General features: G+C 37.7%; 3 protein-coding genes and 2 pseudogenes across 4 annotated transcripts; 4 read left to right on the top strand and 1 right to left on the bottom strand.

The window, feature by feature from the left end:
- Positions 1 to 1,107: 1,107 nt before the first annotated feature.
- On the bottom strand, positions 1,108 to 3,602 carry LOC126624636 (GPI mannosyltransferase 1-like). The gene is made up of 4 exons (XM_050293714.1): positions 3,242 to 3,602; positions 2,837 to 3,019; positions 1,813 to 2,357; positions 1,108 to 1,586 (listed from the first exon to the last, which is right to left on the bottom strand). The coding sequence occupies exons 1-4, from the start codon at positions 3,510 to 3,512 to the stop codon at positions 1,275 to 1,277; spliced, it is 1,311 nt and encodes a 436-aa protein (XP_050149671.1). The 5' UTR covers positions 3,513 to 3,602; the 3' UTR covers positions 1,108 to 1,274.
- A 1,029-nt stretch (positions 3,603 to 4,631) lies between these two features.
- LOC126621917 (uncharacterized) lies at positions 4,632 to 5,111 on the top strand (annotated as a pseudogene).
- A 7,223-nt stretch (positions 5,112 to 12,334) lies between these two features.
- On the top strand, positions 12,335 to 13,875 carry LOC126623599 (heterodimeric geranylgeranyl pyrophosphate synthase small subunit, chloroplastic). Its single transcript, XM_050292536.1, has 2 exons — positions 12,335 to 12,809; positions 13,085 to 13,875. Exons 1-2 carry the CDS (start codon positions 12,462 to 12,464, stop codon positions 13,742 to 13,744), a joined length of 1,008 nt encoding a protein of 335 aa, XP_050148493.1. The 5' UTR covers positions 12,335 to 12,461; the 3' UTR covers positions 13,745 to 13,875.
- Positions 13,876 to 17,532: 3,657 nt separating this feature from the next.
- LOC126624300 (F-box/LRR-repeat protein 10-like) lies at positions 17,533 to 20,666 on the top strand. 2 transcript variants are annotated; one of them, XM_050293338.1, is made up of 4 exons: positions 17,533 to 17,857; positions 17,966 to 18,171; positions 18,303 to 18,396; positions 18,928 to 20,666. In XM_050293338.1, exons 1-4 carry the CDS (start codon positions 17,672 to 17,674, stop codon positions 20,377 to 20,379), a joined length of 1,938 nt encoding a protein of 645 aa, XP_050149295.1. In that variant the 5' UTR covers positions 17,533 to 17,671; the 3' UTR covers positions 20,380 to 20,666. The 2 variants fall into 2 exon arrangements, with proteins under 2 accessions (XP_050149295.1, XP_050149296.1); XM_050293339.1 differs by lacking the exons at positions 17,533 to 17,857; positions 18,303 to 18,396 and having other exon boundaries at positions 18,027 to 18,171.
- A 1,563-nt stretch (positions 20,667 to 22,229) lies between these two features.
- LOC126624859 (U6 spliceosomal RNA) lies at positions 22,230 to 22,344 on the top strand (annotated as a pseudogene).
- Positions 22,345 to 22,609: the final 265 nt, after the last annotated feature.

Here is a 22,609-nt window from a genome sequence, read left to right as displayed (position 1 = left end):
AGATGAATTTTTCTATAGTGAATTGAGTTTGTAAGGGTAGTTTAGATAGTAAATTTGGGTTTAAAGAGATATTGATTCTTTAATTAAAAATAATTTGGGTGTAGAGAGAGGTTGTATGGGTTCAAATAAAATTGCCCAAAATAAAATTCAATGAGGCCTTCTGATGGAAAAATAAAATTCAATAAGGATTTGGTTCATCTCATACGAACAGAGTCAATCTATGGATAAAATATGATAAGGGCGATATTAGTAGGACACTAAATCCATTGTTACACTTTCACATCAAACTGAAATATAGTACTTAATTTTTTTTTTCTTTTATTTAATGGCGACGTGATATCCTTTGAATGTACAAACATCATATTCAAAACTCTTCATTTGATTTATCATCTAAAAATCATTTCTAAAAAAATATATTCAATTTGAAAACCGTTTGGCCACCTTTATGTGTCAAACAAATTGAATGTTATGATGACATGTTATTCTCATAATAAACCGTCAATTTATTTGATTTGTACGAATTATTAAGCGTTCTCAAAATTGAATGAATTTTCCTAAAGTTGATCTTTAGAGGAGTTCGCAGACTCCTCAACCAAGTGCAGAGACCACTCCTCTTGCTAGGTGGTCAAAACCCCTGCCAGGTATTTTATAGATTAATGTCGATGGTGCATGGAGTGAAGACAGGAGGTTGGGTGGTGTGGGTGTGACTTTGGCGATGGAGAGGGGTCTTAATCATGTTTTAATCGAATGTGATTCACTCCAGATCGTCAAAGCATTGGACGAGAGCTCAACGAATATGTCTGCAGTGGGGCTTATTGTGGAAGACTCAAAGGCTATACTTTTCTGGATCACTGGAGCTTCGGTTGCCCATACTCGTCAAGAAACTAATGGTATTGCGCATTGTCTAGTTCGCCATGCTCTTCACATGGATTCGGCCTCTTGTTCCTAGTTTGAGGAGCCTACTGACTTAATCCTAAATTTGCTTGCGACTGAATGCGGCAATATCTTGCCGGCCTACTACGTATCTGGATCTGTTTAATCAATGAAATATCCTGCTGTTGCTTTCAAGAAAAGAAAAATTAAGATTGCTGCGATGTCCCATCGTCATTAAAGGAGTAATGATTTTTTTTGCATGTAAGGAGCCAAACATTGCTTCAAAACCAATAAACGAACAGCCGAAATGTGCTTATCTAATCACCAAAAACAGCGGGAAGAAACTGAGAACTAAATTGTCAACTTATACGTAAACCTCCAAAACAGATCTACATGTTTTATCACTTGAGTTTCTTCGAGTCCTTGGCGGTTTTCTCCAACTGTGCGAAAACTGGAGAAAATCTGTGATCGCGGATGAGAGAAACTAAAACGTACGTGTTTGCAGCTAAGAATATGATGCTTGCCGTCCAGAGTTGAAGAAAGACATTTTGTCCCTTGAACTCAAGCATATAACCCCACAACAACCAATGAAGTTGACCGCCTACCCACAATGCGATGCACGATAGGCCCTTCCATTTAAGCTTCATGTTGCTCCAAGCGAGAACCAGAGGCAAGAGGCAAAAGAACCAAACAAAGTATTGTGCAGTCATTACCTGTCAACAATGGACAGAAGTAATTTTGATTCAGTCGGGAAATCAAAATTTTCCAAGGTCGAAAGTACAGTATTCCACGCTACCCAAAAAAAAGGTACAGTATTGAAGCAGAGGTTTTCAATGAGAATAACCACTAGGAATCCAACATCGAAAGTCAATCATATAAGTAAAAAAATTTACTAAGCCGGCAATTTGTAGAAGAGAAAATAGTAATAAAGAGAAAAACCTTGTTGAATGCCACGAATGCCACTGTCTGAACTAAGCAGCAGAATGGAAGGTCTTTGGCGAAACTCAAGACAAGAACAACCTGGACTATCAACTGAGGCAAAAATGAGACGAGTTTCTCCAATATGGAAAGTTTACGGTGGTACTGAAGGTAGATGTGATAAAAGTAAATGGAAAAATTGTGCCTTGGATCAGTACGGGTAAGATGATACAGCAGAGCCTCGTACAGGAAATCCCACCCATACAGATGATAGAATAAACCAGTGAAAAGGAAGAATACGACCGCAGATATAAAGGAGAAAAGTATCCTTTCTCGTGTTAATGCACTTTTCAAAAGAAACCATGGGCAAAGAAGCTGAGCGAGTCTTGTACCAGAACTGCTTTGAGGTGATTCTTGCCGACGATTCCAATATTGAAGTCTAGGTTTCTGACCAGGCTGAAACACATGCGGATCAAGAATCACAAGGATTGGGAGTGCATAGATAATGGGGTAGATTCTGAAGTGGACAACAAGCCCATACCAAAATGCAGCTTGTAACACACGTCCTGTCATGAAGAAAAAAATCGGAGAGTTAGACAGTTATGGGCAGAAGCCATAACAACCATTCAAAATAATAGAATTTGACTAACACTACTTATAGGCTTATAGCAGAATGCAATGCCAACTTGGGCTTTCGTAGAGAGATCATGCTCACAAAATGCAAAGAACCTTTCTGAATCCGAGGAACATTGGGAATATCGACATCATAATTCCAATATCGAAAATGGAAAACAACAAATGTACTGCCATGTTTGTTGGTATCTAGCACGGTTGCCGCATAAGAGAACAAATCATGAGAGGATTAAACGTCATTACAGAAAACTCAAGAGATAGAAGCATATAGCTAGTTCGATTAATAATTCAACAGATAACTCTCACTGAATACCGAGAAAATTTCATTACTGAGTAATTTAGTAGCAGTTATTCTCTGATGAGTTCAATGCCAAAAGGGAAATAAATTTTAGACAAAGAAAGAAACTTACACCGTTCATAAGACATATGAAGACCCAAAGAACCAAAGCACAAACAATTGGCTCACAATTCCCTCGAGTCCCAATCGTAAAAGTAAACGGATTAAAGAGCCAAACAATCACTGAAATCATGCTCAATTTCTCCGGCACCCCACGAAGCTTCAGTATGATCCTTATAAACAAACCCACAAGCAAATCTACAGAATTTGCACAACACAAAAACAATGTCACTTGAATTCCTCCACTCAAACAAATAATAAAACAAAAGGAGAAATACTTGCAAATAGAACCGGTTACAAGATCAAAGCCAGGATTTATATACGGGTTATTGTCTGTTTAGTATCCGCAATTATATTTTCGATAAAAAGTTTGTAACCACTTCTATTTGCGCATATTTCCAAATACAAAAAGTAAAGTACCTGCAGCTGAGAAGATGAATTTGCCCCAAGAGCGATGGAGAATCGAATTGGGGATGAGCACAAAGGCGAGGAGAGGAGAATATCTGTAAGTGGATCTTTCAAATGGGGATTTGCCAGACGCCATTAGAGAAGCTGCGTCTGAGAATACCATGTAATCGATGTCTGTGTACCTCACCTCCATGTGGGCGTCCTGCCACTCTCCGTAGAGGATTAAAACCACCCTCAGTATCGCCGAGACGATGAGAAGCGTACGGAATTGTACGGACGCCATTGAGGATTGGAGGGGACGGAGATGAAGGAGGGAGTTGGAGGAAAGTGGTGAAGGGTGTTGAAGTTGTACAGGTGGGGTAATATAGTGAATAAATGCATTGACCGAGGGGATTTTGGACACAAATATTTTATTTTCTTTACAGCGCAAAATGTTGAATCTTAACTAATCCAACCTAATATGCTAGGAGATTCGAACTCGAGTTGTAAAGATGTAGTCATAATGTGTTGGGTAACTAATTTAACTCATATTGCTTGACCAAATAAATTAGGTCATATTCAACCGAAGGATCCAGATGATCAAGGTACCAAAAATAGTTCGAAAATTGTCTTCAACCGAGGGTCAGGTCAAATGGCTCGTGGGCCCCACTAGACAAAAAATGGCCAAAGGGCCAACCTTCGGCCCCGAGCGGAGCTATAATTTAAACACAATGGCTAGATGACGTCAGTTATCGTTGGATTTGATTTTTTTTTTTTTTTTTGGGCCAAAAATTTTTTAAAAAGTTTTCATTTTTTTTCTATAAATACCTAAGTCATTCGTACACCATTTGTCACAAATTTTTCACCATTACAATTCTCATATTTTCTTACCCCTTCCAATAATCTTTCCTTCAATTTTTTCAATAATTTTCAAATTGCCTCATCTACAATGAAAGGTAGGACTTGGACCCTAAAAGAAGATGAAGCTCTTTGCAGGGCTTATAGATGGGTCTCGGAAGATAGTGTGATGGGGACTTCTCAAACAAGTGAAGGTATTTGGACGGACTCGTGTGTCCAAAAATACTATGAGTTCTACAAAGGCACCACTCCACGAATACCCAAAACCACAATAGTTGTTCTTTAAGATGGAATAAATATCTTCATCCAAGTTTGAATAAATGGCATCAAGCACTGATAGCAACCGCAAGTAGGCATGAAAGCATCGCCAATTACTACAACGAAGTAAGTATTTTCACAATTTATTTTAAATATTTATTTATATTACATTTAATTTCATAAATTAATTTCCTTTAATTTTTGTAATTATATTTTCTAGGTATGTCAAGCGGAGGAATTGTATATGGATGACAGCTTAAAATCCTTTCAGTTTCACGGTTGTTGGGAAATTTGTAAAGGGTGGGTGTTATTTGAAGATCCACCTCAACATATAGTAGGTCATACGCCGGTGTAAAGAACTCAATCCTCAATTGTAGATGGGGATGAAGATGGATCTCCTACCATTCAAGAAACGAGGGTAGAAAATTCGTCTTTGGGTGAAGGTTCCATACCTAGGGCTATGGGACAAAACAAGGCCCGAAGGTTGAAGGAAAAGGGTAAGGCAAAGGATGATTACGCCGCTCAACATGAAGTGGCGACCTCATTGCGATTAATGGTGGAGCAAAATGCCTTTGCCGCGGAAGAAATGAACCGTAGGCATGAAGAACGAGCCAAACAAATACAATAAGAGATGGATGATAGGAATATGCAAGGGGACACTTCGGATTACACTCCAATGAGTAAGGCCTATTTTGATAGGAAAAAGAGGGAAATAATGACCCGGCGGTAGTTGTTTACCTCCGACTATACTCCTGCAATGGCGGATGATGAAGATGATGTTGATTATGAACTTCAAATTTAAGTTGTTGTAGTTTTTAAATTTAAGTTGTTGTAGTTTTTAGATTTTAGTTGTAGTTTTTAAATATAAGTTGTAGTTTTTAAATTTAAGTTGTTATAGTTTTTAAATTGATGTTATTGTAGTTTTTAATTTAAATAATAAATTATGTTTGGCCCTATGGCCCTTTGGCCCTTTGGCCCTTGGTTGGAGATGATTTTTTGTGACAAAGCTATGTTTGGCCCTATGACCCTTTGGCCCTCGGTTGGAGATAGTAAGAAATATGGTCATGCATTGTTCATTAAAATATTAATTTCTTGGAGGGCCAGAGGGCTAAAACGAGCCCTCTGGCCCTCCTTCGGTTGGAGATGGCCTTAGAGGTTATTAAGGAGTAAGGACATTTGTGAGATTTTATTTTTTTTAAACAAACGATATTATCTATACTAAAGGAGAATGGGTGGGCTTAGTGTGAAATCTCGTCCCTAGAATTTCACTATTAATTACGTATCTCGTTATTTAAATTCGTATTACACGTTTTCGCTATTTTCATTAGTTAATTTTAATTCCGTTAATTTAGAAATTAAATTGAATAGTTATCGGTTTGAAATTTCGTATTGAATCTTTAAAATTCGTTGACCTGTAGAGGTCACAAGTAACGTTTTCGAATAGATCTCGAAACCACGAGCACATAGGCAAAAGCCGTTTGCGAGTCCGGATTATGACGGTATAGTTGCGGACATTTGAAGTCGTTTTACTAAATTTTAGATTATAAATTCAATATAACTCCCACTTTGTGGGGGGAGGCCCAATGAGAAAAAGGAGAGAGAAGGAGAACTATCGAGAAGTAGGGGTGGGGGGAAGAGTCTCTCTCGGCTCACACTTTTCCCAAGCTACACTGCACCGACTCTCTCACTCTCACACACACACACACTCTCTCACCCTTCGATTGATGCCGATGCAGATTCGATGGACTTCATGTTGGTCCAATCATTATGATGTCCTTTAGATTAGCAAGACTACCAAGAGATTATACATATAAATGGTGAGTAGCATAACAGACGGAAGGCTTTAAAATGTGTTTGATATTTTCTGGTTTTGTTGATTAATTTTTATAATTTTGAAATCCATGGGTTAATTCCACATGTCCTACAATATCTGTTGTTCTTCGTTTGTGTGTGGTGTTTGTTGATCAGATTCAATGAATGAGCATGAGGTTCTTTTACTTCAATTTCTTTTATGGTTTTGGTCGGTGTTGTCGACGCTTGCTACATATATATTTGAATTGAAACTACCATGATATATTTGGAGTTCTTGGTTTTGTTTAGGGTTTTCTACCATTCAATGAACCAGTCTGAACATGAATTAAAGTTGGGTAATTCGGATTGGGTGTGTTAATCAAATTTCTTGATTAAGGGTTTGGTTCTGAAGGTCAATTTCTTGTTAATTTTGAGTCATGTTAGTTTTGGATACATGACTTCCGGACTACCTGGAATTATTTTGGGATTTGTTAAATGAATTGGAGATGGGCTGTTACGTAAGTTGCAAAAAATTGATTTCTTGGCAAAGAAAACTCAAGTTTCGAGTAGCCTTCTTTGGCTCTTAATTTCTAGGTCTTTATGTGCTCCCTTGAAGAAAAAATTTTAGTGTATTGAAAGTACATATGTTCATGATCGTAACCCCATTGTTTTCACTCAGTTCCGTTGAGTTTTGGTTGATCAAAACCTTATTTAAACTTGGGTCACAAGCTGCCAAACAGTAGCAGAAAACTGGGTTTCCAATTTCAAGACTCCATTTTTCTGTTGGCATAACTTCCAATTCAAAGCTCTGTTTTCTACAAACTTTATATGCTTGTAAAGTACAAATCACAAGCTTCAAAACCCATATAATATTACGCGATTTGGTTTAGTTTTGAATGTTCCAAAGGGAGTCTAAACTTGGTCCAATGGTGCTGTTTTCTGCAGATTTTGTGGAGAAGCAGAGTACTATTTTTGCCACACCTATCTTCTTTTCCAGATTCCTTTCTAATCTTCTTTACTACTATTTGAGTGATATTATTTGAGTGGTACATTTCAGAATCAGTGTACTTTCTTTAGATAATATTAATTTTGTGTTTAAACACTTAGTTTGGTTATTAAGGCGTGTTACTGGTATTTATACTTTTGATTGTAATTTTATGTTCCAATTAGGTTCTTCAAAGGAACAAAATCAATCGAATTCAAGGTAGGGGGATCTGGGAAACCTTATATGTATTAATCTAATTACTCCTTACTTTTGGTCAATATGCTACGAATTGATTTTAAATATTAAATTTAGTATTACTAGAGACTATGTAAGGCTTAGTAGGCCTATGTTGGTTAGTGAGTTATCCGGATAATATATACGTCGGTTTACGTGCATGCGAAGCAAGGTTCTAAAAAATGCTAAGCGCTAGCCGGGCAACAGGCTGGCACCTAGCGCCTAGGCGGCTAGGCAGAGTCTAGGCGGATTTAGGTAAATTTATTGTATATCTTGTAAATGAGTGCATATTGACATTTACAAAAAATTATACTTGTATATAATTCATGGATAAGATAATAAAAGAAAAAAAGAATAATATATGTGATGTTAGGGTTTAAATACATACTAATGTAAATGGTCTTAAAAGAAAAAAGAATATTAAAATAATAGATTTTTACCAGTTTATGTAGATGGTCTTAAAAGAAATAAAAGAATAAAAAATTGGTAAAGAGAGTTAATTGGGACTAGGACCCGTGCAATCAAAAGAGAGGACATGGTGGGACCATAACAAATTCACCCCACCCATCAGTTTAAACTTTAAACTTTAAGTAAAAAATTAATATGGTGGTCCCCATCCCCATCCCCTTCATCTTCTTCCTCCCGACCTGCAACATTATTTTTCCAAATATATTTTCAGATCTCGGCGTCTTCTCATACGCCCGCCTAGGCCCTCCTAGCTTCCGCCCAGCCCCGCCAGACCCATATAGCTCCGCCTAGACCCATCTAATCCCACCTAGGCGTCTGCCCAATACATTTTCCGATTTTGCTACCGATTAACAGTTAATCGGAGTAGGGGTGGGCGTGGTTTGGTTTGGTGCGGTTTTGAGTGAAACCAAAACCAAAACCGCAAGTTTTTGCGGTTTGGTTCGGTGTGGTTTTGAGGCTAAAACCAAAATGAAACCAAACCATTTGGTTCGGTTTGGTTTGGTTTCAAACGGTTTCGGTTTGGTTTCATTGTTTGAAAAAAACTATTATGGTTACCTAATTGATGACAACAAAATTCACATCCACAAGGACCACAACAAAATAATTCAACTTGAGGCAACTAAGAGCACATCAAATCTCCAATGCCAGTACTGCAAACCCAAGCATAAAAAAGATTCTAATAAGTAATAACTCTGGTTTTGGTAGAACCTACCAATCAAAGTATGCGAAATTTTTTTAATAACAAAAGGTGGTAGATGTGTTTTAGTAAAGTTGCAAACACACAGAAAGTGTAACACAAAGAAAGTCCATACTAAATGTACTTGAGAAAGATGAATAAACTTGAGAAACTTGAGAAAGAGAACACAAAGTCTTAGTCCACGGACTACGGGACTAGAAGAAAGAAAGTAAAAGGTTATGTTATGTGGCCATGTTATGATGTAGTTGAGTCCATACTAAATGTATGGACTCAATGAAAATAACCAATTAAAATTTAACATTTAATAAACGTATGCGGTTTCGATTTCGGTTCGGTTTCCGAGGACCGAAACCGAAACCAAACCGTTTTTCCCCTATTCGGTTCGGTTTCAAATCGAAACCGTTTTGAAACCGCAAAACCAAACCGTTCGGTTTGGTTCGATTTGGTTCATGTTTTGGTTGCGATTTTCGGTTTCAAGTGCCCACCCCTAAATCGGAGCGGTCGGTCACCGTCCAGCGCCTAGGCGGCTGCCTAGGCTGATTTTTAGAACACTGATGCGAAGTCATATTGTGATATATATATATATATATATATATATATGTGGTGTGTGTGTGTGTGTGTGTGTGAGTGTTTAGTTATTTTCTTGATAATACGAATGATAAAGGTTATGACCATGTGATCCTAAAATCCTATTAGAAGTATTCCATAGAATTTATATGCTTGCATGATATGTATGCTAATGGCCATGAGAAGTTGATTGAGCATGTACCTATATTGTAAATCATAGGGGTTGAAGTAAGGGTAGATTGTGTGTTGAATTGACTACACCATGTAGCAGAGGTATATGGATGGTCATGCTTGGTATATCCGCAATAGGGGACCATATTATTTATGGATCGTGCTTGGTTAATCCGTGATAGGCAATCCTTATGGCCATACATACTTAGGAGTGATCATGCTTGGTTAATCCGCGATGGGTGATCACTACCTAACAGTTCGGTAGGTGTGACTCTGCTTGATTAATCTACGATAGGCGATCCTTATATCTTGGTATGGCCATACACACACACTTAGAGGTGATCACTACCTAGAGCTATATGATACAGTCCTGCTTGGTACATTCGCGATGGGGGACCATAGGTATTTAGGGGTGATCATGCTTGGTGTACCCGTGATGGGTGATCATTGCCTGCACGACGAGATTATGCCTATGGTTCTGCTTAGTATATCCGCGATGGGGGACCATACGCATTCTAGAGGTGATGATAATTAGTTGTACTTGGTACATTTGATAGGCGATCATATTCAGTTTGGTTTCGTTGAGTGGTCCGGAACCCGAGGTTGTTGGATTTCGTAAAGTGGTCTGAAATCCCATTATTTGGAAAAGTAGGCTTGGCCTAACTGTATCACTCTAGCCTTAGTTTTATATATATTTGTGTCAATGGTTTCGAGAATCTTGTGAATTGAGTTAGAAAAGATGTTGGACGTCTAGGTGACTCCTTCAGGATTTTCTACGATTCGATATGATTTAATAAAGTATGAATTTAGAAGATATGGAAATGATTGCTAGTATTTTGATCAAATTGGTTAATTAATGTGGCTAGAGAACTGTTTGTGCTTTGTCAGTTCTTTAATATGATATATGTTGTGAATTGCGATATCATGTTGAGACATAATGATTTATTTGTTGGATGGAAGAGAAATCGTGATTCTTCATGGGGGTTTGCTATGTAGCCATGAGTCCAAAAATTTTACGTTGGTCAAGTTCTAATAAATGATTGAGGAATGCTATGCTTTTCTGCTTGAAATCAATGTGATACATGTCTGATTTTGTGAGAGATGAACTACGAATGGCTTGATCCCTATGTAGGGTGGTACGTAGGCGGTCTAACGAGAAGGTTAGATGCAGCCATAAAGTATATGAAAAATTATTATGCGATTTGATTCTTGAGTTATGCTTCGAACATATCCCGAAGGCGGGATATGTTGAGTATATGGTTACTTGGTGACGTCACGTGTCGATCCTGGACGTAGGTCGGGATCGGGGCGTGACACTTAGCTTCATAATGGGCTAGCAATAATGTGGTTCAAATTCGCCTTTTGCGATAATCGAACCTAAGACTTCTCACTTACAAGTGAAGAGAAATACCACTAGACCATAGTACTAAGTGACGACATTTGTGACACTTTACAAGAGAAAATTGTAGCAATGGTCCATCAATTTTAACCCAATTGGAGCAGTAGTCCCTCAACTAAAAATATATGACTATTGGTCTCTTAACTCATAAAAACATGCAACTATGGTCCTTTTTGTCAACTCCATTAGAACTTCCATTAAAATAAGTCACGTGCCACGTACATGAGGCTGAATCAAATGGCAAATATGGAAAACCAAATGAACGTAATTGTAGCAATGGTCCCACAACTTTAACCCAATTAGAGAAATGGCCCTTCAACTTTAACCCAATTGTAGCAATGGTTCTTCCAACATGAGTCATTTTGATGGAATTTTGACAGAGTTAACGAAAAGGATCATAGTTGCACGTTTTGATGAGTTAAGGGACCAATGGTCATAAATTTTTAGTTAGGGACCATTGCTACAATTTTCTCACTTTACCATTCAAAGTGTTGTTGAGTTTGAGTTTTCGTTTGTGTGTTAGTAAGCTCATGACGTTGCTCATCGTTTGGTCGGATGTGAGACCTCTTTAGTTCGTCAAAAGTGCCTTTCCTCTTAAGCCGAAAATCAATGAAGCGAATCCCAATCATTTTGATTAAAATGATAGAACCCACAGTCAAGTTACTTTCTTTCAGAACCTTTTTCTTTATGTCATACTTTACCATGCATTCTTTATTTAACTTTCTTTCAGAACCTCATATACCGATTTCAATCGAGAGTCATGGTCAAATGGAATTTGTCACTAAAAGCTATAAATAGTGTATAAGCCTAAGGGATAAAGCCTAACATTCAGTAACCATTTCTGAATGTATTATTTGACGATCGTAATGATGTTAATGAGTGACATTTTATTGGAGATTTAGTTGAAAAGTTCTCTACAATCGTGGTTGCCCATTAGTTCGATAACTCAGCTACATATGTAATTGCAGTAAAAAAAAAAACTATATATGTAATCAGACTCGCCTAATTCTTTTTTGTTTTTTGGTAGTGGCTAATTCTTATTAGGTAAGCTAGATAACCAAATTTTGTAAAATAAATGATGTGATTGTTGATGATTTTTTATTGGACTATTACTTAAGTTTTAATTAACGTACTTATTTGTTATTGGTGACACATTATTTAATTTGCAATTTTATTTTAAAAATTTAGTCTCCAATTATCATTCTTGTAAAGAGTAAATTTTTACAAATATATTGATTTTATTAAAATAAAATAAAAATGAGGGAGATGGCCAATTGAAATGAGGACAGGTGGTTGGACCACCATATGCAGACGTTACTCAAACACCTAATTAGAGATATTTCTCAATGTGATCCTTATACGAGGTGGTACATTACGTGTTGCTATATAAATTGTGGGATATGTGTGTTAAAAGGTTAATAATTTAAAAAATAAAATTTATCATCACTTACATAAAAATATGTGATGTACTATCTGTGTTCCTGTCACAACTAAAAATTTCTCCTAATCACATCCAAAATTTCAATAAACTTTTTATTATGACCGGAACACAGGTACACTACGTGTTTTTATATAAGTAATAAAGAATTTTATGTTTTAACTTTTTAACTTTTTTTTTTATATATGTAATAGAGAATTTTATGTTTTAACTTTTTAATTTTTTAACTCATATACCTGTATAATGACACATCCAACCACCCAGTGGCACGGTCAAACTGAAAAAATAAAATCTCATCGTCTCCCCTCGCTACCTCCCTCCCCACTATTAGAGCAGATCTCCTATTAGAGCTCCCAGTTGAGAGATTCAGAAGAACCCAGAAAAAAAATGGCTTCTTTCTCGATGATATCGGCGTCATCCCACCTCTACATTCCAAAGAAGCTAGCTTTTCCAATCCGGTGCTCCTCCGCTTCATCGTCGCCGTCCATTTCAGCCCAATCGAGCTCCCTCAAGTTCGATTTGAAAACCTACTGGACTACCCTGATCGCCGACATGAATCAGAAGCTTCACGAAGCCATTCCGATTCGGTACCCAGAGCAGATCTATCAATCCATGCGATACTCCGTCCTCGCTGATGGCGCCAAGCGAGCCTCACCGGTCATGTGCGTCGCAGCCTGTGAACTCTTCGGCGGCAACCGCCTTGCCGCCTTCCCCACCGCCTGCGCTCTCGAAATGGTTAGTAATTTCTTTCCCTTTTACCTTACAGAGACTTAATTAAACCGATTCATACGCAATGAATATTCTTGCATCATTTGGATTTTTTGCGCAGAATCCGAATTGGGTTTTTCAGAAGACGAAAAAAATTGTAGAATCTTGCTTTTAATCCTGTTTGGTTAATTGGGTTTTGGGTAATTAGCTGCTAATTTTGCTCAATTTTTTACTTGGGTTTCGTATTTTGTGATTGGAATATTCATAAAGTTGTTTGCTTTTCTTTGATTGGCAATTAATAGGTACATGCGGCTTCACTCATACACGACGATCTTCCGTGCATGGATGACGACCCATCACGGAGAGGCCAGCCCTCGAACCACACAATTTACGGCGATGACATGGCTATTCTCGCCGGGGATGCTCTGTTTCCATTGGGGTTTCAGCACATTGTATCAAACACGCCTTCCAACCTCGTGCCGGAGCCGCGCCTCCTGCGTGTGATCACAGAGATTGCTCAGACCGTGGGGTCCACGGGAATGGCGGCCGGGCAGTTCCTGGACCTTGAAGGCGGGCCAGAGGCGGTGGAATTCGCCCAGGAGAAGAAGTTTGGGGAGATGAGTCAGTGCTCTGCTGTTTGCGGAGGACTGCTGGGGGGTGCTGAAGATGATGAGTTGGATAGGCTGAGGAGGTATGGGAGAGCTGTCGGGGTTTTGTACCGGGTGGTTGACGATATTCTCGAGGAGAAGATGAAGGGCGGAGATGATGGTGATGGAGAGGGGAAGAAGAAGGGGTTCAGCTATGTGAAAATGTATGGGGTGGAGAAGGCTATGGAGGTGGCAGAGCAGCTTAAAACCAAAGCTAAGCAGGAGTTGGATGGGTTTGAGAAGTATGGTGATGGAGTGGTGCCACTCTATAGCTTTGTGGATTATGCTGTTGACAGAGGGTTTAGTGTCAGTTGATGATAGAATTAGAGCATAAGCTTTATATGGTTTGATGCTTAATTTGCAGAAAATTGTATTAGCATCTTGGATTAATCTTGCATTATCATAATCCCACCAATAACAAATAGCTTTTAAACAGTGTTAAAAGATGATAGATTGTGTGGAACTGAATTTCCAAGTTATGGGAAGCTGGGGGTTTGGGGGTTGGTTTTTAAGATGGAACTTGGGATTTGTAGGGTACAAAATTTTCACTTGGTAATTTTATTTGATTGGCTATGGGCTAATTGCAAACGTGAGTTAGACTTGTTGGCTAAGGCAACTCTATGTGTCTGCTTCTCGCACTCGAGTTCCAATCTGTTGTGTAAATTATAGACTCTTTCTTGTATGAACAAAAACATTTTAAAAACATTCACTAATTATAGTTCATATTACCTGTCCAAAAATAAATAAACTAATTATCATATTAGCATTCACATCTTTTATAAAGTTAAAAGCTCATTCACATTAAGCAAATTTACAATAATATTAACATTGCAACATTTGTAATCTTTTAGAAACAACAAAGTAATACCGACATAATGCACATCAATTATAAAAGGTTTTTTAGGCAAAATGGTCCTTGAGATCTGCATGACCTCTCACTTTGATTCCTGAGATTTGAAATCAATAGAACTAGTCCTTGAATTTGTTCACAATCAATCGTTTTGGTCCTTCTGTAAAAAAAAATCTCCATAAAATAAGGATAGAATGACAAAAATACCCTCAATTTTGGTCAAAGCATTTTGGCCTATTGTTTATTAAATTGAGGGTAATTTTGTCGTTTTATCCTTATTTAATATAATTTTTCACCCAATGACCAAAATGATTGATGCTGCACAATTTCAGGGACCACTTTGGCTAAAAAGCTATTATAAAAATATATAATTAAATTACCTGAGAGAAATGCTAGCAACTTAACCTTCACACTTTACCAAATGACATGTTTTTCATCTTTATGGCTCATTTACGTAACAGTAATTAAAATTGGAGAAATTTGATTAAAAAAAAAGTGAATTGAGGACAATCAAAATTTAGATTTCCATAAAAACTGTTTACTAAATGTTTTGGAATTAGAATAGAAATTCTACTAATTCTTTAAAATTGTTTAATAATTTAGCAAAATCGAAATATAACTAGTATGTTTACTAAAATATCATTTTCCTCACTCTTCCTAATTTCATGAAGGTGACGAAAATTGTAGAGACCATAAGTCTAGAAATGGTTATTGATTTCAGGGATGGAGTTGTCGACTAAGTTCTACCAAAGGAAAAACACCTTCGACGATGAAAGTAGTCATTTCATCATGCAATTCTTTTCCACGATGAATTTTATGAAAGCAAAAAATCAACATATGGATGAAAACGCGTAAGACAAAGAGGGTTTACCTCTCCATAAATTTGATGAGAGCTGCGACTGAAGAGAAGGGAAGCTGCGCTGAAGGGAAAGTGAGACAGCTCTAGATGTATCTTTTAAAAATAATGAGGGCATAATGGAAAGAAAAAGTTTATTCTGATTACCTAAGCAATTCGGAATCCAAATACATCAAATTGTAGGGAATTCAATACAAATTTTGGAATTGGATTCTAAAATTTGCGTGGATCCCACCAAATGTTTGATAAACACTAGAGTATTCCGTAATCAACATTCAAGTTTACTTTTTAATTCCCTAATTACCCTTACATAAATGTGCCATTAAATCCAAGCCAAAAGCCTTAAAGGTCTTGTTTCTTATGCAAGCAAATGACACATGACATTTGAGAAAATAAAAGGTTCACATAAAAAAGTTAGTGCAAAGGTTGTTAACACTCCCCATTACGTAATGCGATAAGAAAATGTAACTCTTCTAGCTTACTTCGTCCAAATATATCAAAATTCAACATATTATTAGCTAATTAGTGTAACCTATTAGTATCAAAATTATAACATTGTTCTTGTGAAATTGGTTGTTAAATTGTTAATAACTCTTTATACAGGTTGCATACCGAGCATTTATATTGACTAGAATAGCGTGTTCCCTTTTTTGCACCTATGCTCAAATTTCTTTGCCTATAATATAGATTAAATTAAGTAAAGGGTAAACTACATAGTAGCCTTTTAGGTTTGAGGTCTATTACAACCTCATACAACATCTTTAAAACATTTCACTTTCATACCTCACGTACTATTTTATTTCAAAATAATACATCCATTACATTTTCCATCCATTAATCTGTTAAGCACTGATGTGGCTGCAACATTTGTGCCACATGGCTGCCAAATGTGTGCCACGTGGCAAAAAAAATTTAATTTTTAATTTTAAAAAACTTGAATCTTCTTTAAATAAAAAATTATAAAAATATAAAAAAACCTAATTCAATTTCCTTTTCCACCCCTTCTCAAAGTCTTCTTCCACCCTTCTCCAGCAACCTTCGAACCACCCCCTTCTCATCATCTTCAATAGATTTCAACTTTAGCCATCAATTCCTTTTCTGTAATCAACAGCTTGGCATCGAACTCGAACCCATCCAAAAACCCATCTTCCCCACCATCTCTCTCTTAGGCAGATCTGGGATTTCAAAAATTTTGAATTTTGGGTTCACATTAAAATACCAGTTGGATTTTGGTTATTAGGTTCGAACTCAAATACCCAGTTCAAATTCAAATACCCAATTAAATCAATTGGTGCGTGGGGGGGGGGGAACGGATGAGCGGTGAAGGGATTTGGATTTGCTACGGCTCGACAAGAAGGCTTCGAGAATGGGCGAGCAGCATGTCTTGATTTTCGACCTTGGCGATTTTTGACGTTGTGCTTTTCTGACAATCGAGGAGGTAATTTTTGAGCTGAAGGCCAAAGCTGGAGACACCCATCCTTGGAGTTGTCGCCGACGAGGGGTGGTGGAAAGGTGCAAACGAGTTTAGGCAATAGGTTTCAGATTTTGTTTTTAATTTGTTTTGTTAAAAATTAGGGTCGAGAAAGTTTGATGTCGAAGTGAGAGATGAGGAAAAGAACGAAGGTGGAGACGAAGGCAATGTTGTGGATTTAGATGCGGATGCAAATGCGGAGTTCAAGACGATGAAGGAGTTGATAGATCTGGAATTGGAGAAGAATAAGGGTGCAGGTAGGGATTTGAAGGACATTTTGGGGGACGGCGTTGGTTTTGAGCAGGCCGAAGATGAAAAAGGTTGAGAACGAGGGTTTCATGGCGGAGAAGCGGCGGGAGACCTAGTTGGATGTCAATGGACGAGCCTCGAGATTCTTGGGACGGGTATTTGGGTCCGAGAGCCGCCCAGCCGAGGCTGACTCGGATGGTTTCAGTTGTGGAAGAAAACTGGGAGGGAGGTGGGGGTGGGGTGGGAGGGGAGGTGAAGAGAGTGGAGGAGAGGAGGTGGTCGGGGGGAGGTGAAGAGGAAGGATTGGGAGAGAAAATGGAGGGGAGGTGAAAAGAGTGAGGAGAAGTGGGTCAGGAAGATGAGTTTTAGGATTTTTTTAGAAAACATATATTTTTTTTAAATAATTATTTTTAAATTCATAAAAAATTATTTTTTTGACACGTGGCACAACTGTGGTAGCCATGTCAGCTCTTAACAGAACAATGGATGGAAAATCTAACGAATGTATTATTTTGAAATAAAATAGTACGTGAGGTATGAAAGTGAAATATTTTAAAGATGTATGAGATTATAATAGAACTCAAACATAGAGGGCTACTATGCAATTTATCCTTAAAGTAAAATATCGTCTGTAACAAAAATCTTATAAGGACTAGATCTTGTTGCTCAGTTGGTAATAAAAAAAAAATTCTTTACACCTGAAATCTCGTGGTTAAATCGCAGACTTGGCGGTTGCAGTGTCGTGTCGTCAAACGGTAAACACCATTACGCAGATCCCACAAGATTCACGAAGAAGAAGACTAAGAAGAAGCAAAGATGGCGGGGGAGACGAGCGAAAGGAACAGCTCAATCGTGAGCCTTGATCACTTACCCTCGGCCCTGCTCGCCACCATCATGACAAAGCTCGACGTGGCCTCCGTCTGCTCCGTCGCATCCACCTGCACCGCCTTCAAAGCCTGCGCCTCTCACATCCTCTCCTTCATCCCCTCCTTCCACATCCTCGTAAGTCCTCCAATTTTTCACTTCTGGGTTTCCCCAAAAATTGAAATTTGGTACTTTTTGGATTTTTTTTTTCTGAAAATTTTGGTACTTTTTGAATTGGGTTTTCAGGAAATAGCGCCTTCCATGGAGTTGCTGAGACCCCTGTTGCCCCCGAACCCCTGGCTGAAGAGCGTGAAGGTGAACTGCGGCCGGCTCGACGATTCCGCCATTCAGATTCTGCTTCAGCCGTCGCTGGAAGAGCTCTGTATGCTCAATTGCGCGGATTTTAGCGGCAAATTGCTTTCGGAAATCGGAGGCCGGTGCAAGGATCTGAGGTTGGTTTGGTTTCGATTTCGGTCAAGCTCTGCTAATTATATGTATTGATTGCTGGTGATTTATTGAATTGTGGAAAGTGAAAATGGTGTTGTTGTTATTGGCTTTTGGGGATTATGAAATTTCCCTTCAGGTCTCTGTGCTTGGGGTCAGTTGCCGAAAAGAGAGGGCGGGCTATTCATATTTCTGATTTGGAGGAGTTGCTCAGTGGTTGCACTCACTTAGAAGTAAGACTCAGTTAAATGATGATTCCATAACAAACAAATGTTTAATGATAAGTATTTAAGTAAAGATGTTGCCTTTTGAAATCTACGAAAGACGCTAACTTTATAATTGATGGGTTGTCGAAAATGCCGAGTTTGTTAATAGGGTTAGGTTCCTCCTCGGCCATCTGGCTGAGTAATTAAATGTTTAGTAGCAGTCTTTTTTGCATCTTGACATTAGATGCTTAATATATATGTTTGCTTAGTAAGCAACTGTTTAACAAGAAGGATTTGAGTAAACATTTTGGGTTTTGAATCTGCGGAAGATGCTAACTTCAAGACTGATATGGCGAGTTTGTTAGGACAGATTGGTTCCTCTTCAGTCATCTGGCTTAATAATTAAATGGTTGATAGCAGTCTTGTTAGCATTTTGACATTAGATGCTTCATATATAAGTTCCCTATATTGGAATGTACCGGTAAAGCATATTTTGTTTCTGTACATTATAATTGCTTGATGTCTTTCGTCTAATCTCTGTTTGATTATGTTTGGTAGGCACTGATCTTGATGTTTGATGTATCATCAATCTATCTCCGTCATAACTTTGCTCAAGTTTGGGCTTTGGCATCAGAGAAACTCACGTCTCTCGAGATTGGCTACATTTCATCATTGATGGTGACTGAACTACTTTGCACGAATTTTGTATCCCATCAGCCATCAAACCGTATTCAGCCTTCAATATTGCCAAACATTCACAAATTGTGCCTTTCAGTTGACTATATAACTGACGCTATGGTTGGAGCTATTTCTAAAGGTCTCCTGTCCCTCACCCATTTGGATCTTAGAGATTCACCCCTCATAGAACCAAGAGTTTCATTTGACCTTACAAACTCTGGCCTTCAACAGATTAATCAGTATGGGAAGTTGAAGCATCTCTCATTGGTTCGGAGCCAGGAGTATGTCATTACCTATTTTAGAAGAGTAAATGATCTTGGGCTTCTCTTATTGGCTGACAAGTGTGAAAACATGGAAAGCATATTTCTCAGTGGCTTCTGTCGTGTTACAGACACGGGTTTCAAAACGATCTTGCATTCTTGCTCCAAGTTATATAAGCTTAAGGTGTCTCATGGGACTCAATTAACCGATTTGGTTTTTCATGACATTTCTGCAACTTCCCTTTCTTTAACACATGTTAGCTTGAGACTGTGCACTCTTTTAACCAACCATGCAGTGACTAGTTTGGCGTCTAACAAGGATCTGAAAGTTTTGGATTTGAGAGATTGCAGAAACCTCGGGGATGAATCCCTCCGAGCCATAAGCACTCTTCCAAAGGTAAAGACATTGTTGCTGGATGGCTCTGATATTAGTGATGTGGGATTATCATATTTGAGACAAGTGGTCATAAGTTCACTAATTTCACTGTCTCTTAGAGGATGCAAGAAACTTACAGATAAATGTATCTCTGCTCTATTTGATGGCTCTTCCAAGTTGGAGTTGCAAGAATTAGACTTGTCCAATCTTCCTAATCTCTCCGACAATGCAGTTCTATTACTGGCAAAGAGTAGGATTCCGTTACTTGAACTGCGCATGCGGCAATGCCCACTCATAGGCGACACCTCGGTAATGGCATTAGCCTCTATGCAAGTTGACGAGGAGAGGTGGCATGGTAACGGCTTGAGGTTGTTGGATCTGTTTAATTGCGGTGGGATTACCCCTCTTTCATTCCGGTGGTTGAAGAAACCATATTTTCCAAGACTCAGATGGTTGGGAGTTACGGGCAGTGTAAATAGAGATGTGGTAGATGCTTTAGCTCGAAGTAGACCGTTCTTGCATGTGTCGTGCCGTGGTGAGGAGCTGGGAGTTGAGCAAGGGGATACCGCTGATGATGTTTACATGCATGACTATGATGAGATGGACGAGCTTGAACGCTGGCTTGCAGAAGATGATTATCTTGATGAAGATATGGTGGCAGATGAAGATATGGTGAATGCAGAAGCAGTGGAGTGATCAAACACTTAATTTTTTTTATTATGTTGTTGTTAATAATGGTTGTTCTGTTGAAACTATAGTTTTTTATGACAAAACGATATTAGTACTCTAAACTATACTAAGGGGAGTGGTGAGGGTTTGAACCTGAAACGAAGCGGGATGAAAAGAAATTCATCGGGACAATTCATCCCTTGCAAAGTGTATCATGTTTTATTGATTACCGTTGTATGATTTACTCCAAATCTGTTATCTGGACCTTTTAATCTCTAATTATTTTGGATAATTGGAAATAGTTTTTCACTTAATTATTCTGAATTTGTTCCACCTGTCGTGCCACTTGCATTTTTTTATGCTACATTGTGATCTCTCTCAGATAGAAATTATAGGGTATTTTCGGTGCATGCAGCATAAATAAAACTAATTAATCTTATATCATATTGTAATTAACCAAACCAGGTTTCATTAAGTTTAAATGTTACTCCTTGAACCAAATCACTCTTTGTACTTGAAATCTGTGTATATGTACAGCATGATCCAAGTCTCCAATTTTCCTACATCCTTCTTGAAAAAGGAAAAAAGAAATTAAAATTTAGAGCACGTTTGAAAATTATTTGATTTTTATTTAGTTGTTTTTTGTGCATAAGATGTGGAGAAACTATAAATGGAGAAGAATGGTGAGAGGGAGCGGAAGAAATAAAGAAATTTGAAGAAAACAAAATCATAAAAGTGATAACAACTTAAATACTTTTTACTTTTTTGCTTTTAAATTACGTTATACAATTCTTCTACATATTTCCCGTCATCCTTCCCCATCCTTCTTCTTCTTCACTCCTTATTTCCCTGTATGTTGTTCATATAAACACAAAAAATTGAAAACAAGAAAACGAAAATCCAAACGGTTATCATGCAAACCTTTAAGTTCGCGGAATTAGTTCTAAGTTGTGAAGATAGATTGGAAATTGGTCATGATCATGCTAGGTCAAAAGCTCGAATTCATTTCATTATGGCGAGGAAAGAAAAACAAGTTGAAAACAACGTAAAATAGTTTTTTTATTTGTTTTAATAATTTTTTTTTTATAGTTTCTCTATACATCTATTCCGCAATTCTACCAGTCTCCTATATGCCTCTTTTCTCCGGTGTATATTTTCCTTGTCTCTAACATAAAATGGAAACTAAAATTGAAAAACGAAATGATTATTGTGGTAGTAAAAATTCGTCATCTTCAGTCTTAACGAATTTATACTTATAAAACAATCAACACATTTGCTCAAGCCTAACCCACAAGTGCCCATGAGGTGCGGTGGTAGGGCTTGGCCAATGGATCTTTGATGTCTCAGTCAATATCTCAAAAAAGAGTCAGTGTTTAGGGCATATTGTGTAGTTAAAAGCTAACCAGAATTTGGTAGAGATCAGGTATTTATACATGAGCTTGGTAATGTCGTAGTTAGCTACTCAAGCCTCCAGAGATGTTGAATTGGACATGGGAATATTTGTGTGTCGTGTCCATTTAATGAGGGAATTCTTGTCTTCTTCGAGAAGGAAAAAAATTCACGTGTCGCCTTCTGAATTTTTTAGCAATTTTTCATTCCACAATTATCAAACAACTCCTTAATTTCTCTCGCCTATAAAACAAAAATGTAACATCGTATATTCCAACAATCAAGTTAGCAAAGCAGCTTCTTTGGATTTCCAAAAATAAAGTGTCTGAGTGTGAATTGGTGTGCCAAAATATTGTGTAAAAGATTCATTGATCGAGAATGTGTGGATATTTCAAACTTTCTGGATGCCTTCTCAGTAACAAGTCTCACTGCCTACAAATTATTCAAACTGATTGTGTTTTGGACTACATAAATGCATGGAGTAACAAGTCTCAAAATTTTTGGACATCCAATAAATTTGCAACGTTACAAAGAAGATTAGCATGGTCTCTAAGTCGCTGAGCAAGAATGGCACGCATAAATCGAAAAATGGTTTTTTTTTTTTCAATGGGTGATAACTGATTGTAAGCCATGGTTATCCTACCCTTTCATGCCCGAAGAGACGGTCTAAATTTTTTTTTTTTCGCTTTTTCTTATTCTGAACCTGTATAACACGCATAAGGATGACACTTATTTACACATTTCGCTCAATAGCATGTCAAATGGCAGAACTAGGTAAAATTATTATATAAATTACCGTTCATAATGTAGCTTTTCTAGCCTTAAGATTAAGAAATTTTATTTTCAAAAATTAGGGAAAATTAAAAAG

The sequence above is a fragment of the Malus sylvestris genome, chromosome 5 (genome assembly GCF_916048215.2).
Source record: "Malus sylvestris chromosome 5, drMalSylv7.2, whole genome shotgun sequence".
NCBI classification, from domain to species: Eukaryota; Viridiplantae; Streptophyta; class Magnoliopsida; order Rosales; family Rosaceae; genus Malus; species Malus sylvestris.
This window is presented reverse-complemented; position numbering and strand designations above follow the sequence as displayed.